This window comes from Mus caroli, chromosome 10 (genome assembly GCF_900094665.2).
Source record: "Mus caroli chromosome 10, CAROLI_EIJ_v1.1, whole genome shotgun sequence".
Lineage (NCBI taxonomy): Eukaryota > Metazoa > Chordata > Mammalia > Rodentia > Muridae > Mus > Mus caroli.
The window spans coordinates 21,519,250-21,537,755 of NC_034579.1; the positions used below are offsets into that span (position 1 = coordinate 21,519,250).

Below are 18,506 nucleotides of genomic sequence, written 5' to 3' on the forward strand. Positions count from 1 at the left end.
AAAAAAAAAAAAAAAAAAAAAAAAAAAAAAAAAAAAAAAAAAAAGAACAGAACTGTGCTCTCATGAATGGATCAACAAGTAATGAGATGATGCGTTATTTTAAAAATAATTTGGCTCTGTCTTTTAGGTCCACCCCTCCTGCTATGGGACCACAGAGTCTCTACTTGCAAGTGGTACCTCACTTAATGGGGCCATTTGACCTTGGACTTCCCAGGCTTCAGAACTATAAAAATTAACTTTCATTTTTTTTTAAAAAAATAACTACTCAGTCTATGGTGTTCAGTCATAAGAGGAGAAAATTGCCTCAAGTAGATCCACAGATAGTTGTCAAATGACTGACAACTAGTTGATTTCTCGAGGTAGGATGTAAGTTTGGAGTAGGTTTTAAGTTGTAAAGTTTAAAGGGACTCCACCCACAGACTGACCCTCACGGTGGGAAGTTACCAGTGGTACAGCACATCGCCTGGGTCTGAAAGTTCTGAGAGAGAAGGACTAAATTTGTGGTTTGAGAAAATCCAGGAGTTAGGACAAGCTCATTAGCATGTCCTACCCTTTGGAGGGGTGTCTTAGTCAGGGTGTTACTGCTGTGAACAGACACCATGACGGAGGCAACTCTTGTAAGAACAATATTTAGTTGGGGCTGGCTTATAGACTTAGAGGCTCAGCCCATCATCACCAAGGCAGGAGTATAGCAATGTCCAGGCAGGCCTGGTGCAGGAGGAGCTGAGAGTTCTACATCTTCATCTGAAGGCTGCTAGAAGACTGGAGGAGGGTCTTAAAGCACATGCCCACAGACACACATCTACGACAACAAGGCTACACCTATTCTAACAAAGTCACACCTCTAAATGGTGCCACTCCCTGGGCCAGCATCTGCAGAACATCACAAGGGGTAAAGGGAGGAAGGATGAAGATATATGAATTATGTGCCCCGCGTGCTCACTGTTGCAGAACACTTCCCATCTGTTGACCCACAAATGTAGTTGTGTAGTGTTTATTGTGACTTTTGAGCTCCCGTCAGCTTCCCTGGGGAGGGATGCGCTCAGGACAGATGGAGGTCACTATGCAACAGGCATAGTGTTATGTACACGTGGGACAGTTCTGGGCTGAGCAGTGTGGTCTACCACACTGTCCTGACTGGTTTTTATGTCAACTTGACACAAGCCCGAGTCCTCTGAGAAGAGGAAGCTTCATTTGAGAAAATGCTTCCGGAAGATTGGACTGTAGCCAAGCCTAGAGGGCAGCAGCTCTCAACCTGTGGGTCAAAACCCCTTTGGGGGGCAAATTTCACTGGGTTGCATATCTGATATTGCGTATCAGGTATTCACACCATGGTTAATAATAACAAAATTACAGTTATGAAGTAACTACTGTAGGACATTTTCCTAATTAGTGGTTGATTGGGAAGGACTTAACCCATTATGGACAGTGCCACCCTGGACAGTGCCACCCTGGACAGTGCCACCCTGGACAGTGCCACCCTGGGGTGGTGGTCCTGGGTTCTATAGGAATGAAGGCTGAGCACGCCAGTAAGCAGCATCCCTTCTTGGGCTCTATATCAGCGCCTGCCTCCCATCCTACCCAGTTTGAGTTCCCGTTTTCCCTTCCCCTGATGGGCAGTGGTTCACAGAAAGTCACCCAGATAAACCGCTTTCCTCTTCAAGTTGTTTTTCATCGTCATGGTATTTCATCACAGCAATAGAGACAATTGCTAAGAGAAATACTTTGTCTGCACAGCCGGTGACACAGTGCAGGGACGCTGGGCCACACTTCCAGCTGCAGGTTGGCCTTTCCAGGGTGTTCTGAGGAGGAGTATGATTTGCTTAGACCTCAGAGGTATCTAAATACTTAAATAAAATACTGTGTGCTCACTTGTGAGTCTCACGTTACAGATATTTCCCCAGGGACAAGAGAAGCTGTAGAACATGTCATCTTTTTATAGGCCACCCAGCGTCCCACAGAATCATCCAATCTATCATAACTGTTGAGCAGAGGCCACTGGGAGACTGAAATCCAAGAGGCTCTTGTGATCTGTTTGTCTTGTTTTGTGCTTGATGCGGTTTTGAGACACTGTATACTGTAGGGTTTATCCTGCTAAGGAGGCAGCTGCAGATAAAACTTAAGTATGTGAAGAATGCAAGTCCTTGACTGACACCCACTTCTGCTCAGTGACAGTGGGAGCCTGGGGCCCCTGTGCCTGGCCATGCTCACTGCAGCAACTGTGAGGGGCCTTCTGTGTAGAAATGTTTGTAGCCCCGGACAGTGAGGCAGTGTGCAGGATTGAGGGAACACTGCTGCAAATGTTTGGGGTCATGATTTTCAGATTCTTCTTTGTTTTGGAGTTTTTTCTGAGGTTTGGAATTCTTAAATATATGGGTACAGAATTTCTAGAAGTCTGTTCTTGGGGACAGGGAGGGGTGTGATGAACCTTATGAAGAAAAGGATGTTTGGTGTGGGTCTTGTAGAGGACAGTGCAGTGTCCCTTAACACCCTGCAGGAGAGCTGTTCATAAAAATGAGACAGAATGAAAGGCTACAGCAGTGGCTCTCAACCTGTGGAGCTCCACCCCTTTGGAGCCCAACAACCCTTCACAAGGGTCACCAAAGACCATCAGAAAATACAGATGATTCATAACTAGCAAATTTATAGTCATGAAATAGGAACAAAAATAATTGTATGGTTAGGGGTCATGGCAACATGAAGAACTGTGTTAAAGGGCTGCAACTTTAGGGAGGTTGAGAACAGCTGGGCTGCAGAGTTCTCCTGGAGGCCCTGAGGGGAAGCAGCATTTTGTAATGCAGTCTGTCATCTAGGGGTCCCCTGTGTTCTAAGTCTCACTGTAGACATGAGCGCCCCTAGTTGTTTGGCTGCTGGGGCCTGATGTTAGTGCTCAGGAGCACGCAGGAGTGCTTTGCTTGATCTTGGCGAGTTTTTGTAGACGAGCAGAGACTTTACAATCGTTTTTAAGACAGAGACTCATGTTATAGTCCAGGTTCAACTCAAATTTAAGCAAGTCTCCTGTCTCAGCCCCCTGGGTGCTAGGATCACAGCTGTGTACAACCATACCAGCTTGCAAACTTGTTTTTTCAGTAGTTTAATATGAAACCGTCCAAATTAAGAAGCGGGTTGACTTTAGTGACACGGCTAAAATAAGCATTAACCTTTATGGCATCTAGAACTTACTGAAAAACCAAATGAACATGCAACCTCTCAATACACAGCTCGGCTCCAGAGCAAACAATCTCAGTCCAGGAACAAAATGTCCACAGCAGATCACCTTAAGCTCCCGAATGTATCCTGTGGTTTTGGGTTTGTTTTTGTTTTTGTTTGTAAATCAAACAAAATTGTAAATTTTCCTCTTATGGAAAATCTCTGCTGCAGTCCAGATCCAATGTTTTGCATTGGCTAAACACTGATAGCACAATGCTTAGAACATCTCTTAAGCAGAAGTTCAGAGGCTGAAGAAGGTATACACACATGTACATGATCATCGGTGTATATATGTGTGCAGAGTCATGAAAACGTGTGTGTATGTACTATGAGTCCATCTTGACCTGCTGTATGCCTCACTTCACGCTTGCATCATTTGCGAGGTCCTGAAGGTTTGTCTTGTGAAGGGAGCAGCAGAGATAAGATGTGGGGGTAGTACAGTGGACTAGTTCCCAACTGGGCCATCCAAATCCCTTAAGTCTCTCAGCGGCACTCAGTGTCAGTGGGAGCCCAGTGCACGCGTGACTGACAGTAGTTCTTGTGAGGGCTATGACATATACACACACATCTGTTACGTGGGGGAGGCAGACCATGGACAGCATGGAGTCTGATGCCTTGAGAGATAAACAAGCAACCCTATGTCCAATTCGGTGATTTACAGTTGACTGTCTATAGGGAACCACAGTGAAGGAGGCCCTATAGCAAGTGGACAAACCCTACGTACCTCATAACTTACAGAGTTGAAAGTATCAAACTTTGCCCCGTTCATCAAGAGAGGGCTGGGTGGGGTGGGGGAAGAAATCTGTCAATCAAACAGATACATTCCTCCAGCTTCCCAGAGCACCTGCCGGCTTTGGTGTGTTTCAAGGATGAACCAAACCCTTCCTTGTGGGGTTTCACACTTACCTGCCATCAGTTTGATCCTGAAGTAGGCAATAAGGAGGAGAAGCAGCAAGGTCACAGGCAGGAAGATCCCCAGAACCAGGACAGGGCCGGGGAGTTCCTGCAAGAAGATTGCCAGCACGGAGCTCATGGCCCCCACTGCTCAGGACAGGCGACTTGGCCCTGCTCTGTGGTTGTCCTTTCCCGAAGTTCTGGCCTTTGCTCACGCTTTTCCATGAAACCTGTTGTGGACTTTGCTCTAGCTTATTAGTGGAGTGAATGCTGGAGCCCTGTTGGCAAGTTACTCTGTAACTCAGCTCCAGTTGAAGAAGAACCGAAGAGTAAATCTCCCAAGCTGCCCTGGAGATGCATCTATGTCTGACAGGAAGTGGGATGGTCCCGGTAGGCTGGGGTTAAGTATCTGACTTCAACAAATGCCCTTCTCTCTATGTGTTTTCACAGAAGGCCAGGCCCAGGAAGAACTTTTACCCCACTTCCTACATTTCAGAGCTGAAAATGACGGAATTGTCATGGTAATGCCCATAGTTGATGTAACAGATGCTGAGAAGGAAAAACAACGCTTGCCACATGTGAAAACTGCCTGGTTGGTTCTGCTCTGAGTGCCTCTCTGGAGGGCACATTGATGGATTTGACAATCACTTAATTCTACTAGAGCCTGACCGCCAGTCTGGAAGTCAGATAGACAGCAGCAGAGACGTAGATGATAGCCGCAGGTGAGTGGGGGCCCGGACAACAGCAGGGCCTTATCCTAGCTACTGCACCTCACTTTCCTCTCCGATGTCTACTCATTTGCCTTGGCCCAGAATGCAGGCTGTTATGACAACTCCAGACTTCCAGGATAAGAGACGGCAATAAACTGGCAAATGCCAAGGTTCATAATCACCTATTGACTACCAGTGAGCTGCCTTGTACCAATTTAGGGGCAAATTTTCAAAGCGACTAGATGACTAAGGTTGACTAAAAGACTCATTTCCTAACTCAAAGGATCTTTAGAGACTTTGGAAAAGTTTGGGCTTTTTTCTTTTTAAATTTCATTTTTATTTTATGTGCATTAGCGTCTTGACTGCACAATATATCTGCTTGAGGGTGCCAGACAGACCCCTGCAACTGGAGTTACCTGCGCTTGTGAGCTGCCATGTGGGTGCTGGGAATTGAACCCGGGTCTGGAAGAGCAGCCAGTGCTCTTAACTACTGAGCCATCTCTCCAGCCTCAAGACCGAGGGAAAGTTTGCAGGAGATTGGTAACCACATTCAGGGCTTCACTTCCGACTTGTGTCCCCTCTCTGTCCCACCCCACAGGCTGCTGCTGGTGGGCAGCTGACAGAGTCCACCTTCAAGGACTGCCTTCAGTACCATCTACATTCTTCTACCTGGGACTGTGTGTGGCCATGCAAACAGGCTCAGGTTTGAAATCCTCACCTTCACTAAACAATTCAACTGGTGAGGGTAAAGGGGTGGGGGGCTTGCCTGGCATCCCTGAGTAAGTAACAAAGTCAGAAGGAGAGTGTTAGAACACCACTATTGAGCCTGCATTCATTGAATGTATTTCCTTCTCTCCCTCTCTCCACAGAGGGCTGCTGCTGCTGCTATGGTTCGTGCATACTCTCTGTTGAGATGGTTTTTTGGTGCTTATTCAGCTGGGCTAGAATGCTGATTTGTAAAGTGTCAATCTTCAGAGAACCTTCATTAACTGGAGGCAAACAGGTTTGATGTTAGCCAGCTGCTAGGATGGAAGTTCTGTATCCACCCACACAGCAAGGTTTACCTGAATGCCTAGGCTTCGTTGAGTGTGGAGAAGAGGCAATGTGAATAACAGCGCTTAGCCCCAGATTCACATAGAAGCAAAGCTCTGGGGCGGTGCTGACTCGTTCCAATGAGAGGTCTGGGCTGTTCACAAAAAGTTCTCAGTGTCTGGAGCCTGAATAGCTGAAGCAGTCAGCTCAGAAGCACACAAGCCCGAAGCATGGCAGGTCTGTGGAGGAAGGGAAAGAATAGACAGGGGCAGAAAGGCAGAGCACATGAGGAGTTGAAGCTGGAAAGATATTGGAGCTTATAGACTCTTTAGCCCTACTCAGGACAATGTTATGTGGACAAGGGAGGCCACCAAAGGTCTTTTTGAATGTAGATTTGCATGGACTTAGAAAGTATTTGGCAACCTTTTAAGGAATAGAAGGAGAGATAACACTGGCTTAGTATGTCTCAAGGTGGACTCAAAATGCAATGGATGTGAGCTAGAAGTCAATAGTAGGGAAGGGAGTGGGGACAGAGAGATAAGAACAGTTCTCATGGAATAATTGAGTGGGTAGAGCTGGATGTCACCAGTGCCTCCAGCCACCATGGTACCTACTTTCTGTTTGGCTAAGCATGAGTTTATGATCTCTTTTGGTTTCCATGGTAAACTTATAAAGAACTTTGTTTTACAGACGGAGAAATGAGGTCAAAAGCCTAGCCTGTGGCACATCCCTGTAAATTCCAAAGCTAGGGTTTCCATTCCAGAGAGCGTTCTCATCCATAATGACATGTCTGGCCCATGTAACGGCAGTGGCCAGGAGATGGAAAGAAACTTAGACCTGACCCCAGGCAAGGTCACAGGTTTGGGTAGGGAAGATACCCAGGGTTGTGTAGACGGTATGCTTTAAATGGTGAAGAGTCAGCTGGCCAGTGAGGACCAGGTAGAAAGGCAGAGTTCAAGACAGGGGACCAGACTCAGATTTTGCCACTGTGAGAGCAGCATATTCTTGTGTGTGTGTGTGTCCATTAATTAATTACTTATTAATTTTATATCCTAATTGCTGCCCAACCCCTTCTCTCAACCCTCCTCCCATCTTCTCTGAGATTATGAAGATCCCCTGGGTATCCCCTCACCCTGGTGCATCAACTTTGCAGGATTAGGCACATCCTCTCTCACTGAGGCCAGACAAGGCAGCCCAGCTGGGAAACAGATTCCACAGACAGGCAGCAGCTTTAGGGACAACCCCTGCTCCAGTTGTTGGGTAACCTACGTGGAGACTGAGCTGCACATCTGCTACGTATGCCCAGCCTGTGTGTGCTCTTTGGTTGGTGGCTCAGTCTCTGAGAGCCCCAAGTATCCAGGTTAGTTGACTCTGTTGGTCTTCCTGTGGAGTTCCTATCCCCTTTGGGGCCTGCAATCCTTCCCCCAACTCTTCCATAAGAGTCCCCAAGCTCTGTCCAGTGTTTGGCTGTGGGTTTCTGTATCTGTCTCAGTCAGCAAACAGCACACTTTTTTTTTTTTTTTACCAGATTTCTTGCTATGGAGGAATAACCATTAGTATTACTAGAAAAATCTGCATTGGTGGAGATAGAGTATAAGACAGGGGACTAAACTGTACTGCTGGTTTCCTTGGTGACAAATGTTCCCTCTGCTGACTTACATGATATAAGGCACAAGCAATTTACAGAAGTTGGTATTTAGGATAAAATTCCTGACTTCTGCCATGCTGTCTCCTACAGAGGACTCTTAGTGACAGCTGGCCAAGAGTCTCTGTAGCTAACTCTGACCTATGAAAGCAAATGCCAAAGCCACCAGCCATCTGATTTGGATTTTCCCTGAGTTTGAACCATGAAGAGTAATTCATAGCAGTCATATGCTGGAGAGCAAGGAAAGTTCTCAAGTTCATCAGCAGAAGGTGCCAGAGCGCTGTAGACTGTTTTCTAGGGCATCAGCTATGAACAGCCATGGAGCAGTAGCCAGTTCCAAATACAGAAGCAGAGACGAAGCTAACGAATGTCTGTTGAAGTGGTTTCATTACGTGGGCGATAGTTTGTTGAAATGGAAATTTTCACACAATGTTAAGTCTGTGTGTACCAGTAGGAGAGCCTGTATTTCTTTCTCTGGCTCTTGTTAACTGACCCTCTGAACTTTGCTTATCAGCCTATGCCAATTAAAGTAATACCACTTGACAGCAAGTCCACAGTACATACAAAATTAAAGGCTCTGAAATGAGGAGAGGGTTAGGTTACAAGCAATAGAATGACCTCTGCTGTGTGGACTCGGACCAAAGCCCCATAGACCTTTGCCATTCACACTTGAAGGTGACAGATATTTATTCTGGGTTTGGCGTGTGCTTCAGAAGCACTGGTTTAGGCACTGTGATCATTTAAGGACAAGACAAAGTCCTGTCCCTATTGCGACAGATGAACAGTCAATAAACAACAGAAGATAGCAGAATAGTCACATGGTCTCAAGTACATACCTAAAAACTGCACATACATAGTAATCTTGTTTCATTCTTATTATAGTGCTTTTGAAATAGAAACTATTATTTTGTGTGTGTGTGTGTGTGTGCATCTATGGTGGGAGAGAGATACCTATGCACATGATTGTGATCATGTGAATCCATGTGTGTGGAAGCCAGAGATCAAGCATGGATATTGTTCCTTATGTAACATCAACTTCAGTTTGTCTGTCTGTCTATCTATCTATCTATCTATCTATCTATCTATCTATCTATCTACCTACCTCTCTATCAATTTACCTATTATCTATCTACCATCTATCTACCTCTCTATCACCTATCTATCTATCTATCTATCTATCTATCTATCTATCTATCTATCATTATTTTTTTTTTTTTGCGACAGGGTCTCCTACTGCCCACAAATGCACTAATTAAACTAGGCTGGCTAGCCACCAAATCCCAGAGACACACTGGTCTCTGCATCCCTAGCTCTGGGACTGTGCACATACACTACCACAGCTAGATGTTTTAAATGGGTTCTAGTGACTGAACATGGGTTTTCATGCTCACACAACAAGCACTTTACCAGCCAAGCTGTGTCCCTAGTCCCTAAGACAGTATGGGTTTCTATCACTACTGTTTTAGAGGTGGAGAAACGTATGGACTTTTCATAATGAGGATTGCATCACACAGAAGCAGCAGAATCTAGATTTGAACCCATAACCAAACCCATAACCCTGAATATACTACTATATACTCTTAGCCTCCTGAATATACTACTATATACTCTTAGCCNCCTGAATATACTACTATATACTCTTAGCCTCCTGAATATACTACTATATACTCAGCCTCCTGGAGAAATACATATATGATGTTGAGTAGTGTATTTCTGCACTAGGAGATGAAGGAATAATGAGAAGTGCTAAATTAGATGAAACTGTCAGAGAAGGTATATTAACATCATAAGAAATAAGTCATATGGTTCATTTTCAGTATAGGGTGTGCCTGGAACTCATCAAACAATCACAGATGAGCAAGAGCTTCTAGGCTTTCTCTTTCCTTGCCTGAAGCCAGCACCTGCTTGGCTCAGCACTCAGGCAGTTGAAAGGTTGCAGGCAGTTTGCTATGTGACTGATCCCACAATCAGAAAGAAGACAAAGTTCCAGCCCAGGGTTAGTCATCAGATACAGATCTCTGCTCTGAACCAATAGGGTGCGAACCTTGGCGTCTTAGTGTTTCGTTGCTATGAAGAGACACCATGACCAAGGCAACTCTTCTATAGGAAAACATTTGGGGCTGGCTTATAGTTTCTGATGTTTAGTCCATTATCATCATGGTAGAAAGCATAGCAACATGCAGGAATACTTGGTGCTGGAGGAGCCAAGAGTTCTACACCTTGATCTATAGGCAACAGAAGTGGACTGTGTCCTATACTAGACAGAGCTTGAGTACATATATGATCTCAAGTCCCACCTCCAGTGACACACTTCCTTTAATAAGGCCATACCTACTCCAACAAGGCCACATTTCTTTATCATAACACTCCCTATGGCCAGGCATTCAAACACATGGGTCAATGGTGCCACCACACTTGGAGAAGTGAGCCAAGTATGAAGACTGTGACTACTGTGTCCTTCTGAAGCAGGGTTTCTCCCAATCAGGGACTTGAAAGATTTATTTATTTTATGTATACGAACGAGTGTTCTATCTGTATGTACATCTCCCAGACCGCATTATAGATGGTTGTGAGCCACCATGTAGTTGCTGGGAACTGAAGTCAAGACTTCTGGAAGAACAGCCAGGGCTCTTAACTGCTGAACCATCTCTCCAGTCACAGTCAGGGACTTTAAAAGCCAGTATGTGACAAAAGCCAATACACCAGCCATTTTTGTCCTCCCTCTACACTGATCTGCAGAATTGAATATTAAAGACTTTCATGTCCACTAGACTCTTGAGTTTATTACCTGAGAGCGAGTCTTTCTCCCCACAGTGTTAGTCTCCACAGTCTCTATGACCAGATGCAGCTTCAGTCACAGGGGGCCACTTTTTGGAATCCACAGTTGAGATGCATGAGGCATTGCTTCCTGCCTGGGCTCACTGACCACCACCACGCCCACATAGGCTTTCTCCTTTGTGCATATATGCCTGGTACTTTGTCTTTTAAGAACAAAGTCCTGTTGTGTTGTAGTTCTTAGGGCCTCAGAACATTAATTACCCACACTAAAAGTTCTACTATCTCCAAATATAGTCATGTAGGGGACAAGGAGGTTAGCATATTGCATTGGAGGTGGGAGGACTTTGGTCCATAACAGGGAAATTTAAACATCAGCCCCCTTTTACACAGGCCTTTTCACGACCCAGGGAGTGATGCTGGGATTTATCCACATGATAATAAATTTTAGAAAGTATTTTAAGCTTTAAGCATTTATTTTTGTGTTTATTATTATGTGTAAAGTGGTGCTCCCTTGTGCAGAGGTGAGGTCAGAGGTCACCCTCCTGGGGTTGGTTCTCTCCTTCAGCCTTCATGTGGGCTCCAAGGATTTAACTCATGATGGCAGGCTTGGGTGACAAGTGCTGTTATGCTTGGAGCTGTCTTCTCATTCCATGGGTCTTTTAAAAATGGTTCTTAGATTTATTTGTTTATTTATTTATTTTATTTCATACGTATGAGCCTTTTGCCTACATATATATATATATATATATATATATATATATATATATACATACATACATATATATGCATCACATGCATGCCTGGTGCCTTGGGACACTGTACAGTTGTATGATGAGCAGGGTAGTCCTGCACAAAGAGCCTGTGGGACTGGAGTTTGAGATGGTTGTGGGCCACCATGTGGGTGCTGGAAACTGAACCCAGGGCCTCTGCAAGTGCAACTATACTCTTACCACTGAGCTATCTCTCCAACCTCCCCATTTCTATAGATTTTTATAGTTTACCAGAAAAAAGAAGAAAGGTTTATCCGATGCAACTAGTTATCACCCTGCCTCTCCTTGCACAAGTGCCCTTTTTAGGAGACAGGAGTGAGGGACAGATAGATGTGTGAGGGGCATTTAATTTAGTTGGGGAAATTTCAGTGTGGCTTGTGATTATGTTTGCATATTATTACATGGTATTTACTTGTCCCAATGCTGGAATGGCTTCCAGAAACACTCCTGCTACCAAGTGTCTTTGTACAACCCCTGGGTTGTAACTAGTAGGACAAATGGTCATTCTGCAGTGAATATATCCCCTGCCCCTGACTTCTGAAGTATGTGGGAAGCAGGAGAGGAATATATTTTGAATGTATGGAGCCAGAAGTAACTCTGGAAAATGCCCTCAATGTATGTATTCTCACTGATGCTCAGATGGAAAGTTCTCTCTTGTGTAAGCCATTATCAGCAGTATGCATGTATTTTCCTATAAGTTGTATGGAATAGAATTTGTTGGATATCACATATTTGAGGACAGAAAGTGGAAGCTATGGATTGTAGTACAGTGGTGAGTGCATCTTTTTAGGATGTTGCATGGTTTGTAGATCCCAGACTACTAGGTCACGTAGACATGAACACATACAGTACACAGGGTGTGCCTGGACAAATAGCATGAAGAGTTTCCACTGAAGAAGAAGAAGAGAGTGAGCAAAGAAACACTCCTTGTGGGCAAGATTTCCACTTCTTGTCTGTTTGAAGGAAGAAAAATCCAGTTGAGATAGATAGTTTAAGCTAAAGTTTATTTAGCTAAGCAGAATAAGGTACAGTGAGTAGACAGTTCTGGTTTTTGTTTCTGTTTTTTTGTTTTTTGTTTTTATCTTAAAGATAAAATCTATGGTACAGCCTTGACTAGTTTGGTGCTTGCTAAGTAACCGTAGCCTTGAACTCAACATATAAGCTAGTCTGGTCTTGAACTCACAAAGATCCACCTGCCTCTATGTCCCCAGGGCTGGGATTAAAGGACTGCACCACTGTGAGGACTACATTTATTTTTATTTTTAATCATGTGTATGTCTCTCTGGGAATATGTGCACATGAACCTGGGTACCCATAGAGGCTAGAAGAGGGTACTGGATCCACTGGAGGTAGAGGTGGTGGTAAGCTGCCTGATATGAGTTCTAGGACCTGAACTAGATCTTCTGTGAGAGTATGCACTCAGCCACTGAGCCAGCTTTTCACCCCTGTGCTGTGGATTTTAAGGAATTTTGTAAGGTGAATCTTTATAACCTGGGTGGCATATTCATTAGGTGGATGTAACCATTTTTCTCCCAAATCGTGGGCGACTAGATTTTCCTCCGGAGACGGGGGATGGGGAGCAGGGCACAAATCAAAACATAGATGCTAATGATTATAATGAAGCCAAGCCTTTGCAGAATGCAGGCCTTTTGATAGAACTCACGCATGATAATCGTAGTTGGCTTCTGCTATATCAACAAGAAGCTAACTACAGCTTCATGGCTGTTTAATCATAAAAGGTCAGGGGACACGGCCACCAAGGCACTGCTGCAGCCTCCTTGACTCTTTGGTGTCCTGTTCCCTGCCAAGCCAATAATAGAAGGGTTACTGTATGAATTAAAGACCACAGCTATAGAGCTGAATACAAGACACGACAATTTAAAAATACATTTAATTCTTTTAGAATAACTTTATATGTTTTTCAAGATTATTGGTTCCATAAAACTTTAGATTTAATGGGAAGGAAATTCTCTAGTGAAAGCTAGAAAATGCTGAAAGACTATGAGAGGCCTCAGGACATAAAAAGAATTATTGGCTTGGTACACTTAAAATTGTAATTTGGGGACCTGGAAAGAGGACTCACTGGTTAAGAACACTCGGTTTTGATTCCCTGTGCCCACAGAGAACTACAAAAACATCTTTAAGTCCAGTTCTAGGGGATTCAATGCTCACTCTGGGTCCCAGGGGCATCAGGCATTCAAGCAAAAATACCTATGCACATATAGCAAAACAAAAAAAATTAATAAAAACTTTTAATTTGCAGTTAGATATACATATACATACGGTCGTAGGCACTTAAAGCTGAGGTAAAAAGATCAGGTGTTTTAAGCTCAGCCTGAAATACACAATGACCTCCCATGCCATGAAAACAAAACCTAAGTAAATAAAATAATTTGCTGTTGTTTTTTGGCCTAGGCAAGTATTCACTTTTGCGCTTGCAATTTTTGGTTTATAATCTTGTTTCCTCCTTAGAGAGTCCTCTACCTTCAAATATATAAGCTTCAAAATACCCACAAACTGGATTATGTTACAGTTAAAAACAATATTGCTTGAAGAGTAAACCCTAGCAGAAATACCAGAGGATCTTGCAACTCATTTTGTGAGCTCTAAGTTTGCTAATTTTACTTCCTTTTTATTATGACTTTGGGAGGATGCTGACCTCCTCTAATTGGTCTCTCTGGCTACTCAGAAATCATATTAATGTAGTACACCTCACCAGGGGGCTACCCAGGAACGATGCCCATGTTAAAGGGGAAGGCGACAACATGCCAGAGACCCCACAACATATGTCAGAGAGAAGCTTTGCCAGAGAAAGAATTGAACCTAGTGCAGGTACCATCAACTATTTGGTATGTTTAACTCAGAGAAATGGTGGTTAGTTTTCATTGTTGACTTGACTGGATTTAGAATCACCTAGGGAATTGCTGAGACATGGCATGGCAGTGTCTCTGAGGGCATTTCTGGGGGGCATTAACATCTCTGAATGTGAGCGGAGCCCTCCCATGGGCTCTGGGTTTTGATTGAACAAAATGGCTGGCAGAACCTTACATGCTCCACCCTGCTTTCTGGCCTGCCAAAGAGAACTGCTCTCTCTCTACTCTTCTCTACATAGCCAGGAAGCTGTGATGGACTGATACCTCTTAGGCTGTGCGTCCAGAGTAACCATTCCTCACCTGCAGTTGGCTCCCTCAGGCATCTTCACCTGAGCAACAAGAAAGGTAGCAAGACATGGGCCAGCCTTTTCTTCAATACAGTGCTATTCCTAAATGTACATCACAAGTAAAATAACTCCACACAATGCCTTTACGCATAATCAGAAACACAAGTCAAAATGTGTTTTTGGATAGACAGAATCTTACTTCACATTCCTTTTTAGATAAACATTCTTGCTGCATTTGTAATACTCCCACAGTGTTTGCACAGAGCTCAGTTAGGCCTAAGTGTTTGTGAACAACAGACATCTGACCACTGGCTTTCTTGAGGAGTGCTTCGTCCTGGGGCTGTAGTTTAGAGGTTCCTTGCCACAGTGTAGCCTTTCTTTAGCAGGAATGTATAATGTGAAACTTTGTATTAATCTTATGGGCATCTTACCAGGCCATCTCCAGAATTTTGCCAAGGTAGTAACAGAAAAATAACAGCTGTTTGTCTGAAGAAAGTAGGAGCCCATTTGTCCTGCTCCTGAGGCGTCAGAGAGAGATCGTGCTGTCAGTCGCTCAGATTTAATTTGACTTGTGCTAAAATAGCATCAATATACATCTCCGCCTGCCATTCAATCTCCTTGAATTTACTGATTAATTTACTCTCGTTTCACCCTGATGCTGCCAGGCAGTAATGAGTTGTAGCCATCTGGAAGTCCTATTTTATCTTCTGCCGTCACCTAAAAAGCTGCAGAAGCAGACATTCTTTACCAGCATCAATCCAGCTTCTCAGAGTTTCCCGTCGTCCTCTTGGGGAACAGCAGCAGATGTCTGTCCAGACTCTGGATGCCTGAGTCAGCTCCCAGGTTTTGCGATATATCTAAGGAGCAAAGGCGCCTCTGTTTCAGATTTGGAAGGGATGACTAACAGAGTCTGTGTGTCAGAATTAACAGTTCGATTGTATAAAAAGAGTTTTGCAAAGTATGACCACTTCTATAAAGTGATATTTATAGATGTATATTAGCAGGAATCATACTGAGACAAAGTTCTTAAAGGCACATAAAAAAAGATTGCTAATATTGTCTTCACACTTAAAACTGGAAACCATCTTAGTTATTACAGAATTTTTTTTCTTCATAATATTCTCAGAGCAATTACCCCACATATAAAACATATTAGCCCACATATAAAAGAATAATAAAACTGATATAAAACTCATTTTATTTAAAGGATAATGTTTTCTAAAATTTAACTTTATCAAGGTATAGGTTCTGTACAGTAAAATGCATGCATCTGTGTGTCCCTGCTTGAGCCTTGGCACATTTATATTCATAAAATCACCACTGAAGTGAAGACAGCAGGTTTTTACATTATCTCTCTCAAGACATCTGTGTCCAGGTCACAGACCTCTTGGCCAATCTTTATAAGCACCAGCATCAGAGTAATGCTTGTGTTCCATCAATAAATTCATTCATTGTAGAATTTCATAAAGATGACATTTTTGCAGATTTTTGGCTTTTGGCTGACTTTTGCTAAGCATTGTTTGGAACAAGCAAAAGAAACTCGTTCTAAGTACTACCATTTCGTTTTCAGACTCGGTTTAATCATAGGGAGAAACTAAATTCAGGGTCCCAGCCCCTAGAGGAGCTGGGGACTTCCCTTTAGCTGAACAGCTTCTGTTGTAGACAGTTGTCTAGTTCATCATCTCAAGGACAACTTCTCCTCCATCTTGATGACAAGGTCAAACAAGTTCAAGTTCCTAAGCCTTGGCAGCTAACTCGCTCCTTTTCCCCTTATCTCTGGACCTAACATCTAGGAGAATGAATCAAGGACCTTGAAGCCAGGATATGGCCCATCCTCCAATGGGTATTCCCTTGTTTAACCCATGTCAAATATATTTGGATAATGCTGCAGATTCCCCTAGCTCCCACCTTGCTCCCATCCTACAAAAATGTTGTACAATCTCCCTTCAGGATTCGGTGCAGATTCCAACTGTCTATCTCCCTGAGCTCTCAGAAAATAAAGCTTTCGTTTTTTAAGCTTCTCTCTCTAAAGTGAGTTTTCTCATCTTCCACTGTGAACCCAACAAGCACAGTTTGTCTCTGTTGCTGCCTTTTTCAGTATTTCCTGTTTTTTTGTGCTGAGTAGAATTTCACTTGTGTAGATTCCATAACCCCGTGAAGATGTTATGTCTGCCTACACTCCTGGATGGTACCTGATGTTCTGCTGTCCTAATCACTGTGGATAGTAGTGGAATTGGTAACATTCTGCTAAGTGTATCTTTAACCTTATGACCAAATGGCTTGCCAAAATGATTCTTCAGTTAAGAGTCGACCCAGCGATTTATGAGGCTTCCAGTTGCTCTCTGACCTGATACTTCATATCCTCATCTTTTAAAGATTATATTTGCACTGAAGTGTGTAATGGCATGTCACTTTATCTCTAACTTGAATGTCCTTACATTTAAAAATACAGTTTATTAGCATTTAGGCAAATTGCAAGGTCAATAGATCAAATGGCTGCTGTGAAAAAGATAGACTGTTAAACTCATTGTTTATCTGTGGAGTATAGTTCATTTACAAAGCAGTACATCAGACTCCCAATCCCAACCATCTCCCAACTCTGTATGGAGAGATGAGTTTCTTATTTTGCTATAATTGTAGGTATTTGATTAGCCCTGAGGAGCAGTCGTTTTGAAGTCAACAAGGACCGAACTTGTCAAACCATCAGCCAGACAGAACAAAATAGAAGTGGTTATATACTCAATGAGAAACAGACATCTTTTATGTGTAGTCTGGAAATTCACAGAGCTCCTTTTGTAAATTACTTAAATACTTTATCCATCTTTCTCCCCTGTGCTTTCTTCTTAAGTTTGGCCAATTAAATTCTTATGTTTTCTGGAAACACATGTTTTTTTCCCCGATATTTGCTTTGCACATAATCTCTCCTGTTCATTAGTGTGTTTTCTCATTTTCTTAATAATGTCTCTCAAACAAGTTTTAAATTGTGATGAAGTATCATTTATCAGTTTTCTTTGTTTTATAGGTGTTTTGCATGTTTTGAATAGGAAATGCTTGCCTAACAATTTATCATAAATATCTATTTTTTTTCTAGATGTGTATAGTATTAAATATTACATTAAATTTTGTGAATCTTTTTAAGTTAGAGTTGTGCATGGCCTTTATCAGGGGCCAATCCCACCCCACCTATTAACATTTGCTCAAAAGTCTTCTTTTCCACACCGAACCAAACTGACGTTTTCATGCCACTAGGAATCAGCTGGACATTTAAATATGGATTGGTTTCTGAATTTTGTATGTAGTCTCTACATTTCTGTAGCTTTGGAGCAATCTTCAAACATAAAATGTATGTCACAAAACTTTAACTTCTTTGACTCTTTGCATTCCTGCTCCCTTTAAATTAGTTTTACGATCAGATTTCAGAAATGAACTCGGGGCTTGGGGTTTTGGTTGGTTTGGTGCTGCATCTACAGTTCAGTCTTCTGTCGCGTCTGTCATCAACGGAGTTTCCATTTCCACATTATTAGACCTTTTAATTTTCTGTAGTTTTTGATAACCTTCAGGTTACATGAATATTTCATTTATTGCTGTGTTATGTTGTTAAAATTGAATCTAAAAATTTCAACTTTACAGTTTCTTGGTTTTTGCTTTTTTTTTTGTTTTTTGTTTGTTTGTTTGTTTTTGTTTTTTGTTTTTTGTTTTTTGTTTCTTGTTTTTTTTACTTTTTCGAGACAGGGTTTCTCTGTGTAGCCCTGGCTGTCCTGGAACTCACTTTGTAGACCAGGCTGGCCTCGAACTAAGAAATCCACCTGCCTCTGCCTCCCGAGTGCTGGGATTAAATGTGTGCACCACAAACGTCCAGCCACAATTTCTTACTGCTAATATGTAGATACAAAATATGTTTTATTTCCTTAAATTTGAGATTATAATATGATTATATTATTCTTCCTTCCTCTTTCTCCCTCTAGAGCCTCTTATATACCTCTATTTGCTCTCTTTCAAATTTATGGCCCTTTTGTTTTCATTAATTGTTGCTGCATGCATAATATGTGTATGTATACACACATGCATATTTAACCTGCTCAGACTGTATAATGTTACTCATGCATATGTTTTAAGGGCTGGCCATTTGATATTGGAAGACCAATTGGTGAGCTCTTCCCTGGGGAAGCCTGTTTCTCAGTGTTTCTTAGTTGCTGTTATTCTTTGTGTAGGTTGAGGCCTCATGGACTTTCCCCTGTCCAATCTGGCATGTCTGTTGGTAACATTCTTTTTTTTTTTTTTTTTTTTTTTTTTTTTTTTTTTTGGTT

General features: G+C 42.7%; 1 protein-coding gene and 1 long non-coding RNA gene across 2 annotated transcripts in view; one reads left to right on the forward strand and one right to left on the reverse strand.

Annotated features, from left to right (window-relative positions):
• Smlr1 (small leucine rich protein 1) overlaps positions 1-4,423 on the reverse strand; it is a 9,458-nt gene extending 5,035 nt beyond the window's left edge. The window contains exon 1 of the mRNA XM_021174283.2: positions 4,117-4,423. Coding sequence (XP_021029942.1) covers positions 4,117-4,243 — 127 coding nt within the window. The 5' untranslated portion in view covers positions 4,244-4,423. The remainder of the gene's footprint in view (positions 1-4,116) is intronic.
• On the forward strand, positions 4,416-7,010 carry LOC110303243. The gene is made up of 3 exons (XR_003837788.1): positions 4,416-4,826; positions 5,413-5,517; positions 5,684-7,010. It is a non-coding gene; the product is annotated as an uncharacterized LOC110303243 (long non-coding RNA).
• Positions 7,011-18,506: the final 11,496 nt, after the last annotated feature.